We start from the raw sequence: 14,480 nt of genomic DNA, 5'->3' as shown, positions 1-14,480 counted from the left end.
TCTATGGTAATTTCATCTTGTTTGGATTTAGTTTCAAGTTATTTTCTCCGCACCACCATAAGATGTTATTTGGGTCCATTTAAAATTTCAATCGATTTATATAATTTCATCAGTAATTTGCAATTTTTTATTCATTTGTGATGTTATTAGTGTATGAAGAGAAAGAAAGAGATCCCAAAGCACTTCTTTGTGGTACACCACTGATTGTTATTCTTAACCAACCAGATAGCTCGTCTGGAGTGATGATACACTGTCTCCTTCCTATTAAGTATGACTTTGCTCACCGCTGAAAAATGATGATAGTATTTTAATTTTTGTAATAAGGTATCATGAACAATTGTTAAAAATTTTCTTGCTAAACTGTAACCACATCTAAATAGTCACTTTTTGTTCATCTGCGGTATCTCTTGTATCATCCCTTGCTATTCCTAGTGCTGTTGTACTATAATTTGAACAGTATCCGGATTTAAGGCTTATACTTCTTCCCCTCCAAAAAAAATCCTGAAAGAAACACCATTGAAATAAAAAAGTTACGTTGAGTTATATATCGTACGTTGTTTACGTTTTTTGTCAGCTCAAGTTTCGAAACATATAGAAGAAAGTAGTTGCATAATTTCAAACTCCTTAAGGAAATGAAACCATTAAATCATTATAATATCTTTCAATTCTCGATATTTGTCTATAAAATTGAGATTTGTTTTCCTTTTCGTGTATTTGTATCATTAAATGATTTCAACCTTTCAATCAATTAAAATCTCTTTCACAGAGCATTCGTCTTTCTTATTAATTTCATTGCTACACACTTTCTAAAAACGTAGATAGAAAAATGAAATATCTTGGAGAACAGTACCTAATATGGAGTTGATGTAAGTTAATTTTTGAATAAGTACTGTTAAAATAAGCTACTCTTAAATCAAATAACTTGCCGCATCACCTAATAAAGCAAACATATCAATAACTAACGCATTTCTACAGACGAGCTTACTTTCTTTAATTAGGGTAGTGCTCACTTGAGCTCGGGCTCGCGACCTTCAATTCAGTTATTGTGTTCGAACCCAGTTAAGCATCCAGTACTAGTCTTAAATTTGAAGTTAGATAATAAAAATACATTTCGATATCGAACTGAAATATCAAGCGATTGTGTGAGTAAGCATTCAATCGAAAACACAGGAAAAATCATGTAGGCTATTCATACCGTTACCACTGTCATAAATAATTCAGTGAAACCAACGTAGTAGAAGCATACATCTATTTTCAAATCAAATGTTAGTAGCGACTTGCATTTCATTCTCTGTTTCTAGTCTGATTTTATACTGAATATTTTAAACTAGGCCTCTGGTAAATCTGTTACGATTGAGATATTTTCATATCGTGAATTTGTAGTAATAGGTTAGAGCACAAAATTATACATTGTGTAATTTTGTAATAGGAAAATTGTGTAATAGGGTAGTATCTTACAAAATTACTGACTTAAAACATATTTATGTTCTGCCACCCCGTTTCGTCAGTTTGTATATTTACATGACTGTAATTAGTGCGATTTTTAGGAGCTGAGTTTACGTTAAGATCAAGAAGTTATTGTAATGTATTTTACAAACTGTAAGTAAGAGCTTATACAATTTTCTTCCCTTAAATTTTGCAATACGACTTCGTCAGATATAGGTGATGCGTTATGAACGTATTCTGGATACCAAAGAATAAAATAACTTTATATATTGGTGTCTGAAAACATAAATTTCTACCAAGTAACACGTACTATTTACAAAGTAGTGGTAGCACCTGTGGAATACACTATGTTAGTATGTTACGAAGGTTTCTAAATGGTTGTCTTTGTTCATTTGGAGGTATTTAAATTACCTAAAAACTTTACGATTATATGGATAAAATAGTTGTTACTGCTTTGTTATTTTTTTACTATTAGCATTTACAACTTAAGAAAACGTCAACTCCTGAAGTGGCCAACTAAATTCATCTTTCATGTTTCATAAATCCATTTATTCAGTCGGAAACCATCTCTTGTAAGCTACCTACTACACTCAATATCTTCGTAGCCTGAGAAACTTTGTGATCTAAGCTGTCTGGAACAATCAGTACAAGTGATAGAAATTCAGAAAGACTTACTTAATCATTATGCAGAACGCCAAATTATTTTTAAAATACCGTTGGTTGATACTTAGTAATCACTACTGGTGGCGTTTTTAGTCCACAAAGACCTGTGGAAGGTCAGTTTGTGCATTTTTAACTTTATAAAGTATCGATAGCGCACTGTCACTTCCTAATTCAGTTAACTCACGATAACTATATCAGCACTGAAAAATCTCTAAATGATCCCCACATCAAACTTAATAAACCAACTCAATAGAATCTATAGTTGTAAGATACCTGAACTAGAAAGAAAAAAGTATAAATTTTGAACATCGGATCCTAAAATTTTGATTTGAAGATGACATATGTTTCGAGACATTGAATGATGTTGTGTTATACTTACAGTCGCCAATAAGTTGCCATTATTGATCTTTTGTTATTTAATTGGAAATCTTTCGAAACCTGGTCGCATTCTTTTCCGATTTGTAGGGAAAATATTCCATCGTTTCCACTTCGTTCTCGCGAACACTCTGAAATACAATGAAACACAATCATTGAACGAGGTATCCACTTCTGTGATACAGATTAAGTATTCGTTTTAATTCTTATTGCGTATTTGTAAAAACAGATATTTTATCTATCCATGGCATTTCCGTATTAAAATTTTACCTTACAGTCTTAATCATAAATACGAGAATTTGAAATAATCAAGTTACTTTGTGACGTGCAAAGTATAAATTTTCGAAGATATATTTCTAAAGTACTTTAGTGGGAAAAAAAACTTTATTGATGAAAATCTAATTGATTACATTGCGAAAGAAATCTGTACCTGCGAATTCAAACGAAAATGATGTTTCCGTGATCTTTTAGAGAAAATTATTAACCAGCGGGAAATCTACGATACAAATCCACGGATGGCTAACTTGACTAAAGATTTTAGAAGTTTTCTCTTCACATCGCGCCACATGAAGCTGACACTGAGGTATACCTTCATTATGTCGCTTCCAAGATGACACAGATCAGTGTTCCTTCCAGACATGGTTTTGGAGGAGCAATGTCCGCCTCCCCCCGGAACTCTGAGAGTGCCACCCACCGAAGGAAACCAAAATAATGTGTGTATAAAATAAATAGAATAGTACTATGTAAAAATAATATGTGCCCGTCCGAATACTAAATGTGCTCCCGGAACATTTTTTTTCTGAAACAAACGCTGCTAATTATATGTTATGAAAATTATGGTTAATTGTTAAATCTTAACTTGATAGACTTCCAAAGTATGTTCTGCATAGTTGTCGAAATCATTATAGAAGAGCTTTGTCCGTCCGTCCGTCTTCGACAGATATCAGAACAAAAATGATAAGAGATAATGTGACGTGATTTTCTGCAATAAATTCAGTGTCCCAAAGGTAGGTTCCATTTCCTCCGTTACCTCTCTATTAAAACCAAAAGTGGTTTTAATTAGTCATTTCCGGTTTCAACGTTTATCGCCACGACACGAAAATGGTAACAGATATCGAGATGAAGTTTTTTACAGTTGATTCAGCGTCCCAAGAATAGATTCCGCTTTCTCCATCCCCTTTCTATTCAAATCGGAAGTGGTAAAAATTAGCCATGTCCGGCTTCTGCATTTATCGCTATACAACGAAAATGGTAATATATAGACAATTAGTTTTCCGCTGTCGCTTCAGGGCGTTGAGAAAAACATACCCACAACAGTCTTCCAAAACCGGAAGTGTTGAAATTTACCACTACTCTCGGTTTGAATACTGATTTCCATAGAGCAAAAAACGGTAAAAGATATTGAGATACTGCTTTTTCTAATCAATTCAGCTTCCCAAGAATAGGTTTCGCTTTCTCCATTAACTTTATGTCCAAACCTGAAATGGTTCAAATCTTCGGTTTCAAAATTTATCGCCATAGAACAGAAACGGTAAGGCATAACGAGTAACGGATTCAGACATGGATTCAGATACGATGAACAGGTTCTTTCATCTTATTTCTCTATTGCAAGCAGTAGTTATAAATGTACTACTTTTAGTTGCAGTACCAAATTCGCATAGTTTGGAAGTCTAGCCTAGTTTTGCATTGTGAAAAGCAGCTGACTCGTTCTACCATGTCGATTGATAGATGACATCATATTAAACAAAATTATATGATCGAGGGGATAGTCTTATATGGATCTAGGGTTGCAACTAAAGTGAAGCAATCGGAGCACATGCCCCAGGCGCATGGTTGTAGGGGCGTCCAATAGGGTATAATCTCTAAGAAGTCTTGAACGCAAAGAAATCCGTGAGTACCTGCCGCAACTCTGCCTCATTCTCGAAGAATTTCCCACACAGGTGGTTGTCCAGGGAGTAGGGTAGGTGATAATGTGTAGGTAGTGGATCCAGAGAACATGGTGTTAGGCACAATGTCTCCCAACCAAGTCACTGAATAGTATATCTGGTCGTCCTTGTCACGTGTGGTCTCGTATTGTCGTTTACACTTTCAATAAATCAACCTGCCCTAATGCATGTTGCACCCGTTGCAACTGCTACGAAGATAGGTCTTCAGTAATAGTGTGGCCTGGTGTTATGGTACTAATCCACCACTTGGCGACTACATAGAGAAAAATCCGTACTCCGGACAGCGGTTTATTGTACAAATATACGGAATCCTCTTACTTACTACAGAAATCAGTACGAAGAGTACGTTTTCCGTATGCTACATAGGCACTGCTCTTAGATGTTACATCATGCTGTTGCAGGATGTCTGATATCTAACAGTCTTCCTTATATTAGATACATATGTGCATGTTACCTTCGTCAGTATATGTTACATACATCCATTTGGATGTGAGATCCTGACCGCCTATATTGTTTCATACCCAAAGTACGTACAGATGGAACACTCATACAGAAAGTGTTATAAAACATGAGTTTTCAGTTATACGTTTGCTGTACGTTAAGGCCAAAACTAAAGGATTTATAAATATAATATACGATTTTACGTACGCCACATACGATATTTTTTCTCAGTGTAGTCTATCAGAAACAGAGCATGATCTTATATTGGTACAGAGATGGTCTTGGGATGTGAGACACAGGTTCACATCAAAACATCCAATGTCTAGTACACCTGGAATTGTCACATTGGATCTACTTGTCGTCATTCCTGAGCACTTTACTAAATCTGGGTGTATTATGGTGTCGAGACAGCAACGACAAACAGGATACCACTCATTACTCCTTGCTGGCTGCCGAAAATGTGTCGGTTACACGCTTGCTCAATTTATAAACCCTATTGCTTTTCCGACGAGTGAGTCACTTCGTTTCCTCTTTGTCAGTGCTTCATGAAACGGAATATAAAAAAAACAGCAAGAACATTTTTTGGTTACCTAATAACTTTCTGGGGAATTCACTCAGATCCTAATAACCAAAAAGTAAGACATACCACAGGTGTATAAATGTCAAATGAACAGCTACTGTATCTCCCCCTGTTGCAAGTGATTCCAACCAATCCTGTCTTGGCAAACCGATATCTTAACAATGCCTTATGAGGCTAAGACAGTGGAAGCTCTAGAGTTTTCCAATAGGAAAATGACATCGTCAATAGCGTTGAAACTGGTTTTCACCCCGTGCCATGAAATCACTCTTCGGCTTTGGGACCTCCAGTAATGTTTTATTAGAAGACATTTTTAAAATTTTGATATTATTTACAAATAACCCCGCCATGGTCACAGATACAGCCCTCAAAGAACGTGTCGTGCGAGTTCTTGGATCCGGGATGGGGTACTTAGTTTCCTAATGCAAATTCGTACCTCAAGAGTAAATTAGCTAGAGATGAGTAGACTGGTGACTAAAGTTCACGGTCCTACCAGGGGAGCGGCGCACAGTGGTCGGAAACTTGGAAAAAGCGGACAAAAATAGTTTCTTCCGAAACAATGCAAGTTGATGGACGTCTCTCTATCATTCTATACGTAATTATCCTTTTTAAATCGATTGCAACTACTATGAAGGTGATTCGAAGTATCCCTGTTGCAATACGTGCAGTTATATATATAGGATGGACCAAACCCCTCGCATAAATGTCAAATACTGCAAAATATAACTAAACGAACAATGTAGGGGAGTAATAACGATAAGGAGAAATTGGGTAGGACACAGAATAATGAAAACCACTATCTTGAAATCCACCATCGTGAATCATACATACAGTTTATAAATTGAAAACATAACATATTGACGACTTATGTGAATTGGACATCGCTAACCAGTACGAAGTTATGACATGTGTTAATATGCATCCAAGAAGCGGTTACAGGTTCAATGTGCTCTCCATCTAATTGTATGTGCAGCTAATAAAAAGACGGTGTAAAATAAATGAGTGTTTGGCCTTAGGATACAAAATTAAAGTTCGCAATTTTGCGTTCGCACCATCTTCGAAGAAACACTAGTACTTACTGAAATGTAATTTAGTTCAGGATTACGTTGTTTCGGAAAGATTAAAAGATTCAATATAGAATCTTCTTATATACTGCTGCTCTGACGTGTAATATACAGGAGCTCCACATAACTGAGTTTATCACTGCAATATGTATGAGGCTTTCACTACAACTTTGATTCATGGACGAAGGGCGATCTACATTACATACAAGACAACATGCCTTTTCCCTTTATAAGGTTCAGGTAGCCGATCTCGATTGCGACCACAACAACATTACTCATCACGCATTTCCAGTTAGATGGGCTGAGTCCTTGAGCTGCACTTGACTGCAGCTATTTTCAATGCTCAACCTTTGTAAGCTTGAACAACTGTAAGCTTGAATTGCAAGTCGGCCAAGCTTGCATCCAGCTTGACTGGAAAGCGTGCAAGCATGCCGCGAGCTAGATTCCAGTAACGAAGTTATATGGGAGCAACTTTGCATTCAGTGTTTCATTCAAGCTTGACGCAAGCGTTTCACCCTGGCAGCAAGTCAATAGCCAATGAATGACCAGTGATGCTATGAGTCTCTGCGAAGGGTCTAAAGTATCGCTTGCAAGTACAACAAAAGGCAGATTGCATAAGAGCACTCGTTGAAAGTATAAACATAGAAAGCAGAAAGCCGGGGACGCGCCAAGTGGCCGAAAGCTATTTTGATACTTGGGATGCTCCTAACAGTAACGCAAACTATACTAATTTTTATGCACATCTTTTCTTGTCAATGTACTCTATTAAAATCCCTCCATGGGCGAATGTATACTACAACTCTTATAACAAAATAAAATTAGAATATAATAATAATAAAAATAGACATGTTAATTTGGATATACTTACAGGATAATTTCCATATATTTCTACTTCAAAGTTAATACTTCTGAAATAAATTGATGCAACAATGTAAACAGAATGAGGTTTAATTTCTACTTGTTCGTAAGAAGCTCCTATTCCTTTGCCCTTCTGGTCGTATACTTTCACCGCAGTCACATCGTACAACGTTTGCTCGCCCTCAGGAGGATATTTCACTGTACATCGACTAGTAGCGAACCACCTCCAATCTTCTTTGCATGTCAACGTAGTTATCAGTTCATCGTTTTCGCTCTTTACTCCAAACAACAGATCATTGAAGCCTTGTCTCAACTGGCAACAAATAAAAATGAGAATTACTTAAGTATTTATTAGGCAAATAACATTTAGAATTAGCATTTAACATTAGATGTCAAAATTTAGTGACGTAATATTTAATGCAAGAAATACTTCAAGATCATTACTGTCCGTTTTAAAGTCGCAATTATATTCTGTATAGTAATTGGGTACCAATCAGATTGCTAATATGGAATGTCTTTAGATATCACTGAATACCGAACTCTATAAAAGATTTGACAGTAGTTACATAGTTACATGGATCGAGTCGTAGATTATTTTTTTTTAAAGTGAATGGCTTAAAGGTAGGATCCTCAGTTGTAATGCTGATCCAAATAAAAGGAGATTCCGAACTAATAGTCGGTAGTGTTGATTGTTTACTAACGCAACCATGGGCTTTTGAGGCGTTACCTTTCGCATTTTCTTAAGTGTAAGTTACCAATATTGGCCTTACATTGAATCAATTTAACATTAATAATAATGGTGGGAAGTACTGTATTTGAAATTCAAAATAAAAGAACAGATTGGTTCATTGATAGAGTATTCATCTCTAAATAAAAATAAAGATGAGTTTAAAGATCATGTGGCCTTTGAATGAATAAGAAGCATAGTTTCCTTGGGTGTTCGATTTTCTTACGCTATCCTTCGTTCCTTTAAGCAATTACTTCTTTAAACCACTCAAGCTGATCATTCAACGTTTAGTTTACAGGGCATAATCGTTGGACAATAAACTATAATTTTAGCCTCAAATTCACAATGGTGAAAATAATATCAAGGAAATGAACCTTTAAAATAAAATTCTATCTTTAGATCAACATCACACAGTTGTTCTTTAAGCTAATCGAAACGGACGAAAACGCAAGTAAATGGCAATCAATGAATTGATATGAGAAAAGAACATAATGTGGAAAGAGATCTTCGAGGAAGCTGACAACGTAATAGATTTGCGTACTGACTTTTTTTAACATAGGTTCGAATCCTGGCTAGGCAAACTTGTTTGTAAATAAAGAAGTTGCATTTTACTCACAAAAAGCATTCATGTTTAAATGTAAGATATTTATAAATATATTTATCACAGCTATGTAACATAGTACATTATAATATATATATATTAAGGAAAAGAGACATATCTAATAATATCTTTTCTTGTCCCTAACGTTTACTCCGACATGGGAGATTCATACGCCGCGATTCCCTGTGTGAGTTCATGTGGTTCGGATTCTACATTAAATAATATCTCCAGAACATGTCCACCTCCGTGTTAAAAGGATCAATAAACTCCAATAAAGAACAGTCAAATGTTTACTTTTCAGCTGAAAGCAATATGAAAAGATGTTCATTAGAATCTTATCCTCTAGTAATTCGCGCAAGCAGGAGCGTCATTTCTGGAGGGCAGGCAAGTAATTGTCCTCCTGAATTTGAGATGTGTGTATATATTTTAACAATATTGTAATGATATACTAACAGAGAAACATGAAACTATGTATATCGGGAAGTCCTGTTCCCCCAAGCAAAACCTGAAATGACTAATGAACACAAGGGGGAATCTTTGTGTAAGAAAATAAATGGTCGCTAAATTTTACCAATACTACAAAAGTGTCTTTTTCGCATACCGGAGGATATAAAAAATATAAAATCGGAAATCTCAATTGAGCTGTCCAGTTCGAAAGCAGCTCTTAAGCATGTACAGAAAATACAAGAAAACTTTTTTTTTTAAAAAAAAAAAGGTAGAATCTGCATGATTCGTAGAACTGGGAATACTTCAGTGTATTCATGTGATAAACTTGAGCATCCTCAAATATTTCTAGTTCTGCAAAACTCATCAATCTACAGCTTTTCTCGGTTTTCTGGGATTTTATATAAATGGACACAGTCGTTTTGGAACTGGACGACTCATTATTGTCCTCCTTTTCCACTTCAAATATGACTTTTTTTAATGCTGAATTACTGTACGTATTTATAACGAATACCACAGAGCACACCTCTAACTTAAGCAAATCCCAGTATTGAGCACTTTTTGGAATAAAGAAAGAGAGATTTGACTATTTTATAAATTTCCCTTTTTTCTTCTTAAAGACAAATTTCCGAAAATATTCCCTTCCGTTTAACTAATACTTTTTACTCTAAATTTATATACAACCCTTTCGAGCGTTTTTTTAAACGTTGAAACATATTACATTACTTTTAATTAAAAGTTTATATGTACAATTCGACAATTAAGTGAAACCTTGCTTCCGATATTCTCTGAACAAAGAAAGAGGAATTTGAATGTTAAACAATACCCGTTTCCTATTCTGAAGTTTGGAAAAGCTAAAGCATGTTTTTATTTCTTTTTAATAGTCTCCCGTTTTGGAGACGTTGTATAGCCTTCACGATCCCCTGATTTAAGATCATGAGATTATTTTTCCAATGGGCTGTTTGAAGGATATCAATTCCCACCGATGTCACACTATGAGAGAATTGCGGTGTTTATTATTATTATTATTATTATTATTATTATTATTATTATTATTATTATTATTATTATTATTATTATTATTATTATTATTATTATTATTATTATTATACATCATTTACAACAATTGCTCGTAACATTCAATCCGCTGATACACCAAGAAGGAGTCGTTGGTCTTCAAATTTAAGAACGGAAATTTAAATACTAGTAAGAAGCATCGAACGGTTCTAAAATTTACGTGTAAGGCGGTCCGTTAGAATGTCCACAAAAATAGGAAAAAATTACCCAAATGCTTAAGTGATCATTACGTTCACATACAAAAGAGATTAGAACACGGATCGGACATATCATACACAAAAACGTTCAGAACACCGAAGAGAAGCGTTTAAGGAGTAGCCTTGAAGGTTTCAGTTATTGGGAGTTCCTATTGTTTTGTGGAGGTCTGTCTATTTTAACTTTTGAACATACTGATCGTTTTAGTCTGCAATTTATCCTTTTTCAGGTCTGGATATTCTGACCATTCTGCGATCTGACTCGACCGTATCTATCTGGCTCAAATCTTAAATAAATTTCAGCCCATTTCCTAAAGCTTAGTCGACTTGAAATCTTGTATACTCTTGTTCGTCTCGTGACTACACAGATTGATGATGAGTTGATTTTTGGGTTTAACGTCCCGTTCAGAAGCAAGGCTATATGAGACGTGAACGTACTAATTAACGTGGAATCCGAACCACATGTGCTCCCGCCGGGAATCTAACCCGGGTCACCACGCCAAAGGTGAGGTGAATGCTATCCGCGGTGATTATACAGAAATCTGCAAATTAAATTATTATAAATTAATATATGCGAAAGTTTTAAAATATTCTAAAAGACAGCTTTACAACGTTTAATAGAGACAAGTGTCATAAACAGATTGTAAGAGTATAAAACCTTAAGAAAAATATAAATAAAAGCTTTTTAAATTATGATTTTACTTAGTTGTCATAGTTACTTTTGCAGAATTATTACCATTTAGTTAATTACTCGTGGTTACTATTACGTAATATTAAAACGAATTTTAGAGCTGCACCCATATTATATCCAGCTGGAATCGAATACAGAGAGCTCATACCACAACTATAGAAATTGTAACCACCAGGCCACGAGAGAATTATGGCTTCAGATCTGGATGGTTTGCCTTCAAATAATCGCAGATCTCCCATTGAGTCCTGGCTGTATAGACACCGGACACTTCCCGACAACAGAACGATTATTTTATGATAAAAATACACCATGGAATGATTTCTAGTATGGGTGAATACGTGAAATTCAGAGTGGCTAATCTCTAGTACCGATACTGAATCAGGTAGACCTAATACATATTGCGATACCTATTACTTGTACATCTAATCATTTTCAGGAATATTTCCTCTACATACTTCTACGACTCATTCCAGCTAAAGTACTCCAGAGGAAGACATAGTTTTCCTTTATTATAGCTATATGATTGCCTTGGATAAGCGCCACTTTCGGTGAACTTCGGTTATTAGGTGAAATTGGTTGTGATCGAGCCACAGAACAGTATGTAGTTAGTTTAATTTTGGAGATGTAACTTCACATAGCAGGGTAGACTTGTTTGGTGTATGTCATTGCATTCAATTGCTGGGAATTATTAACATTCTTTTGCAGTTTATTCAAAAGTTAGAAAATGTGGCATACCATTATATTCGCACAAGTTTTCGATGACATGATTGTTTCGCCAGTTTATCATAATTTTAAAATAATTGGACTTCTATCCATTGGAAATTAAAAGTCCTCTCTCATGAAAACTTTGCAAAACTTTTCCGAATTTATAGATCGTGACGTATGCAAGTTTTATCACTGAAAATCCAGGTTCTATGTAAAGACAATGTTGTAAGATCCATGAACTAAGGTAATTAAGTTAAAACCAGCAGCGTCCTAAGTAAAAGGGTGCAAGTTCCTTAAAAATTCGTTGATTTTAAATGAGTTACTTGAAAAGTAACGCATACATTTCCACGAATTAAAGTCTTAGAAAAACGTTGCTTTAAACAGTATTGCACATATAGCCCATATTACCATTTAAATTTTCCAAGTCAGTGTAAATAAGTAGAAATATAAATAGGGATGAACTTATAGTGTAGCTGTAGCTTTCAATACTCTAACAATTTTAATTGTCTTAATTTTACATGCGTATCAATTATATCGGAATGAGGGAGAAGTTATGAGAGATAGTTTGAGATGCGAGAGAGTAAAAATGTCTATCTTCACCAATGGTTTACCTGTAAATTTTTCATTCTTTATCAAGCGGAAATGGGATATTCTTGATCTAAGTCTTTCACTTGTTACTTACCCCTTGTGAACTAAAGCAGCTCATTAAAATAATTAGGAGTTTCATAAGGTGAAAGCACAAGATCCTATTTTGTCTATCCATTGTTTTTCCTTCTAGTTAATCTTGAAATCTGCAAGAAAATTCAGAGAGATAAGGAAAGAGGATTCACTCATCTTTTTTTCGTTATTCGTTATTTACTGATACTTAATATAGAATGATAACAAGACCTTAATCCTTTGATAGAGCTGGATTTAGTTGTTTAAAACCGCTTTCCGGATTAACCCGAGTTACTTCGTTTTACTAAGTAGGTCAGTTCTGGTCGAATTTTCTTCCCAGACGTGATTATGTTGTCCTAGAAATATCTCGGAATAAATCACGAAAAAACGGTCGACGAAACAAAGTGCGAATTTGCTCGTCCTGGTCCAAATTTAAGCAAATGCGGAAATCTTTACAACTCGGGTTACTCCGCCAGGATCTGGTTACTTCGGATAAAGTGGACCTGGAAGTGGTTAAATTATTACTTCCTTCATGTAAGTAAACCAACCAATTCTGTAACTGGGGAACTTACACTCGTCTGTTCAAGAACTTATTATTCCCACACTTACACTACTACACTACTACAACATTCAACCTCTCAGCATAATTTTTTAGGAAAATGGAAATGTCCAGGAGACTTCCCTTGGATGCCCGAGAATCGTCTTGTGTTTATTTCGCAAAGAACCCAGAAATGTCAGACAGAAATTCCGTTTCCGGGACATGAGAGAACTTTTGGATATTTCCATAGAATATTCAGTGACAAATAATGTAATGTCCTCTAGACATGCCTAAGTCTCCGTACTGGCGTCCCGTTGCTATCGGATTAATTACGAGGTTGGTATTTTGCCGACAACATCGATCATACCTACGATATTTCTAGGATAATGGAACCCTTTAAACGAGGGTCATGCTACTTTCCAATGATTTTAAAACTATCAAAAGTATAAAGCAATAGAAAATGCCAATCTTATGCTCTACATTATATTCTTGTTATAAAGTAATCTCCTACCGTCCCATACAATTGAAAATTGACAACAATCAAGTCTTCATATTCTTATGAAATATTGTAGCTCATATAAACTTGTTTCTGATTCCAACTTTTATTGAAATGCACATATTTCTTTGTTGTTTTGTGAAACAGTGACGTTGGACGCTGGCTGTTGTCTATTCCCATGAATACACAGGAAACGGAGTGCTATGAAAACGAAAGTCTCTATATACAGGATTTGCAAGTCTCCAAATGTGATTTATATCTGTCATGTGATACACGAACATTAAGATATTAAAAGTTAAGCATAATATGTATACTTCTAACTACGAGTAGATGGAAATAGATTTCCTTTTTGAATCTCTACGACCCGTCGTAAATTTAAAAGCTTCGAAATATTACTGCTTCACTAATCTTTTTGTTTTAAGGATTAGCTTATTTATTGTCAATTGCTGTAATCGTTTGTTTCCCTCCCTCTGTTATCTTCTACTATAGAATCTATAATAGATTCTATAGTTCTAATAAATGTTTCTTAGCAAATACTATCCACACGACTTCTTTTCTTCTCCATAATTAGATTCAATTGTTTTCGTCTATATCCTATTCTTACTGAAGCCTCATTAGTTGTTTTTCATCCTACTTGGAAAGTTTTCTTCACTCTTCTCAATACCCACCCATATAATTATACACCTGCAGCTACATTTCATTACTCGTATCCAATGTCCACGCTCTTTTTTCCCATGCTTCACATGAAATATTTAGTAAGAGTCTTTATTCAGTGACCACAGAGTGCGATCTTCTTCCTTAAGGCTTCTTTAGCATTTCCTATCCTTTTAGAATTTCTTCTTCACATTTCAAATGTTTACTTATAATGCTTTTCTTCTTCCTTGAGGCTTCTTCCGCTATTCCTGTTTTTACTTCTATTTCTCGACCATATTCCACACCTTTGTTAATAAGTAGACAAATGAAAAGTTATAAATATTACT

At 35.0% G+C, this 14,480-nt stretch overlaps 1 protein-coding gene across 1 annotated transcript; it reads right to left on the bottom strand.

Moving 5' to 3' along the window:
* Positions 1–2,489: 2,489 nt before the first annotated feature.
* Positions 2,490–12,605, bottom strand: LOC145692048 (uncharacterized). Its single transcript, XM_081767340.1, has 3 exons — positions 12,492–12,605; positions 7,381–7,683; positions 2,490–2,615 (listed from the first exon to the last, which is right to left on the bottom strand). Exons 1-3 carry the CDS (start codon positions 12,570–12,572, stop codon positions 2,526–2,528), a joined length of 474 nt encoding a protein of 157 aa, XP_081623466.1. The 5' UTR covers positions 12,573–12,605; the 3' UTR covers positions 2,490–2,525.
* Between the last annotated feature and the right edge of the window lie 1,875 nt (positions 12,606–14,480).

Source organism: Thermobia domestica, chromosome 8, assembly GCF_964235325.1.
Source record: "Thermobia domestica chromosome 8, izTheDome1.hap1.1, whole genome shotgun sequence".
NCBI lineage: Eukaryota > Metazoa > Arthropoda > Insecta > Zygentoma > Lepismatidae > Thermobia > Thermobia domestica.
The sequence above is the reverse complement of the archived record's forward strand: the minus strand, read 5'-3'. Positions and strand labels throughout refer to the sequence as shown.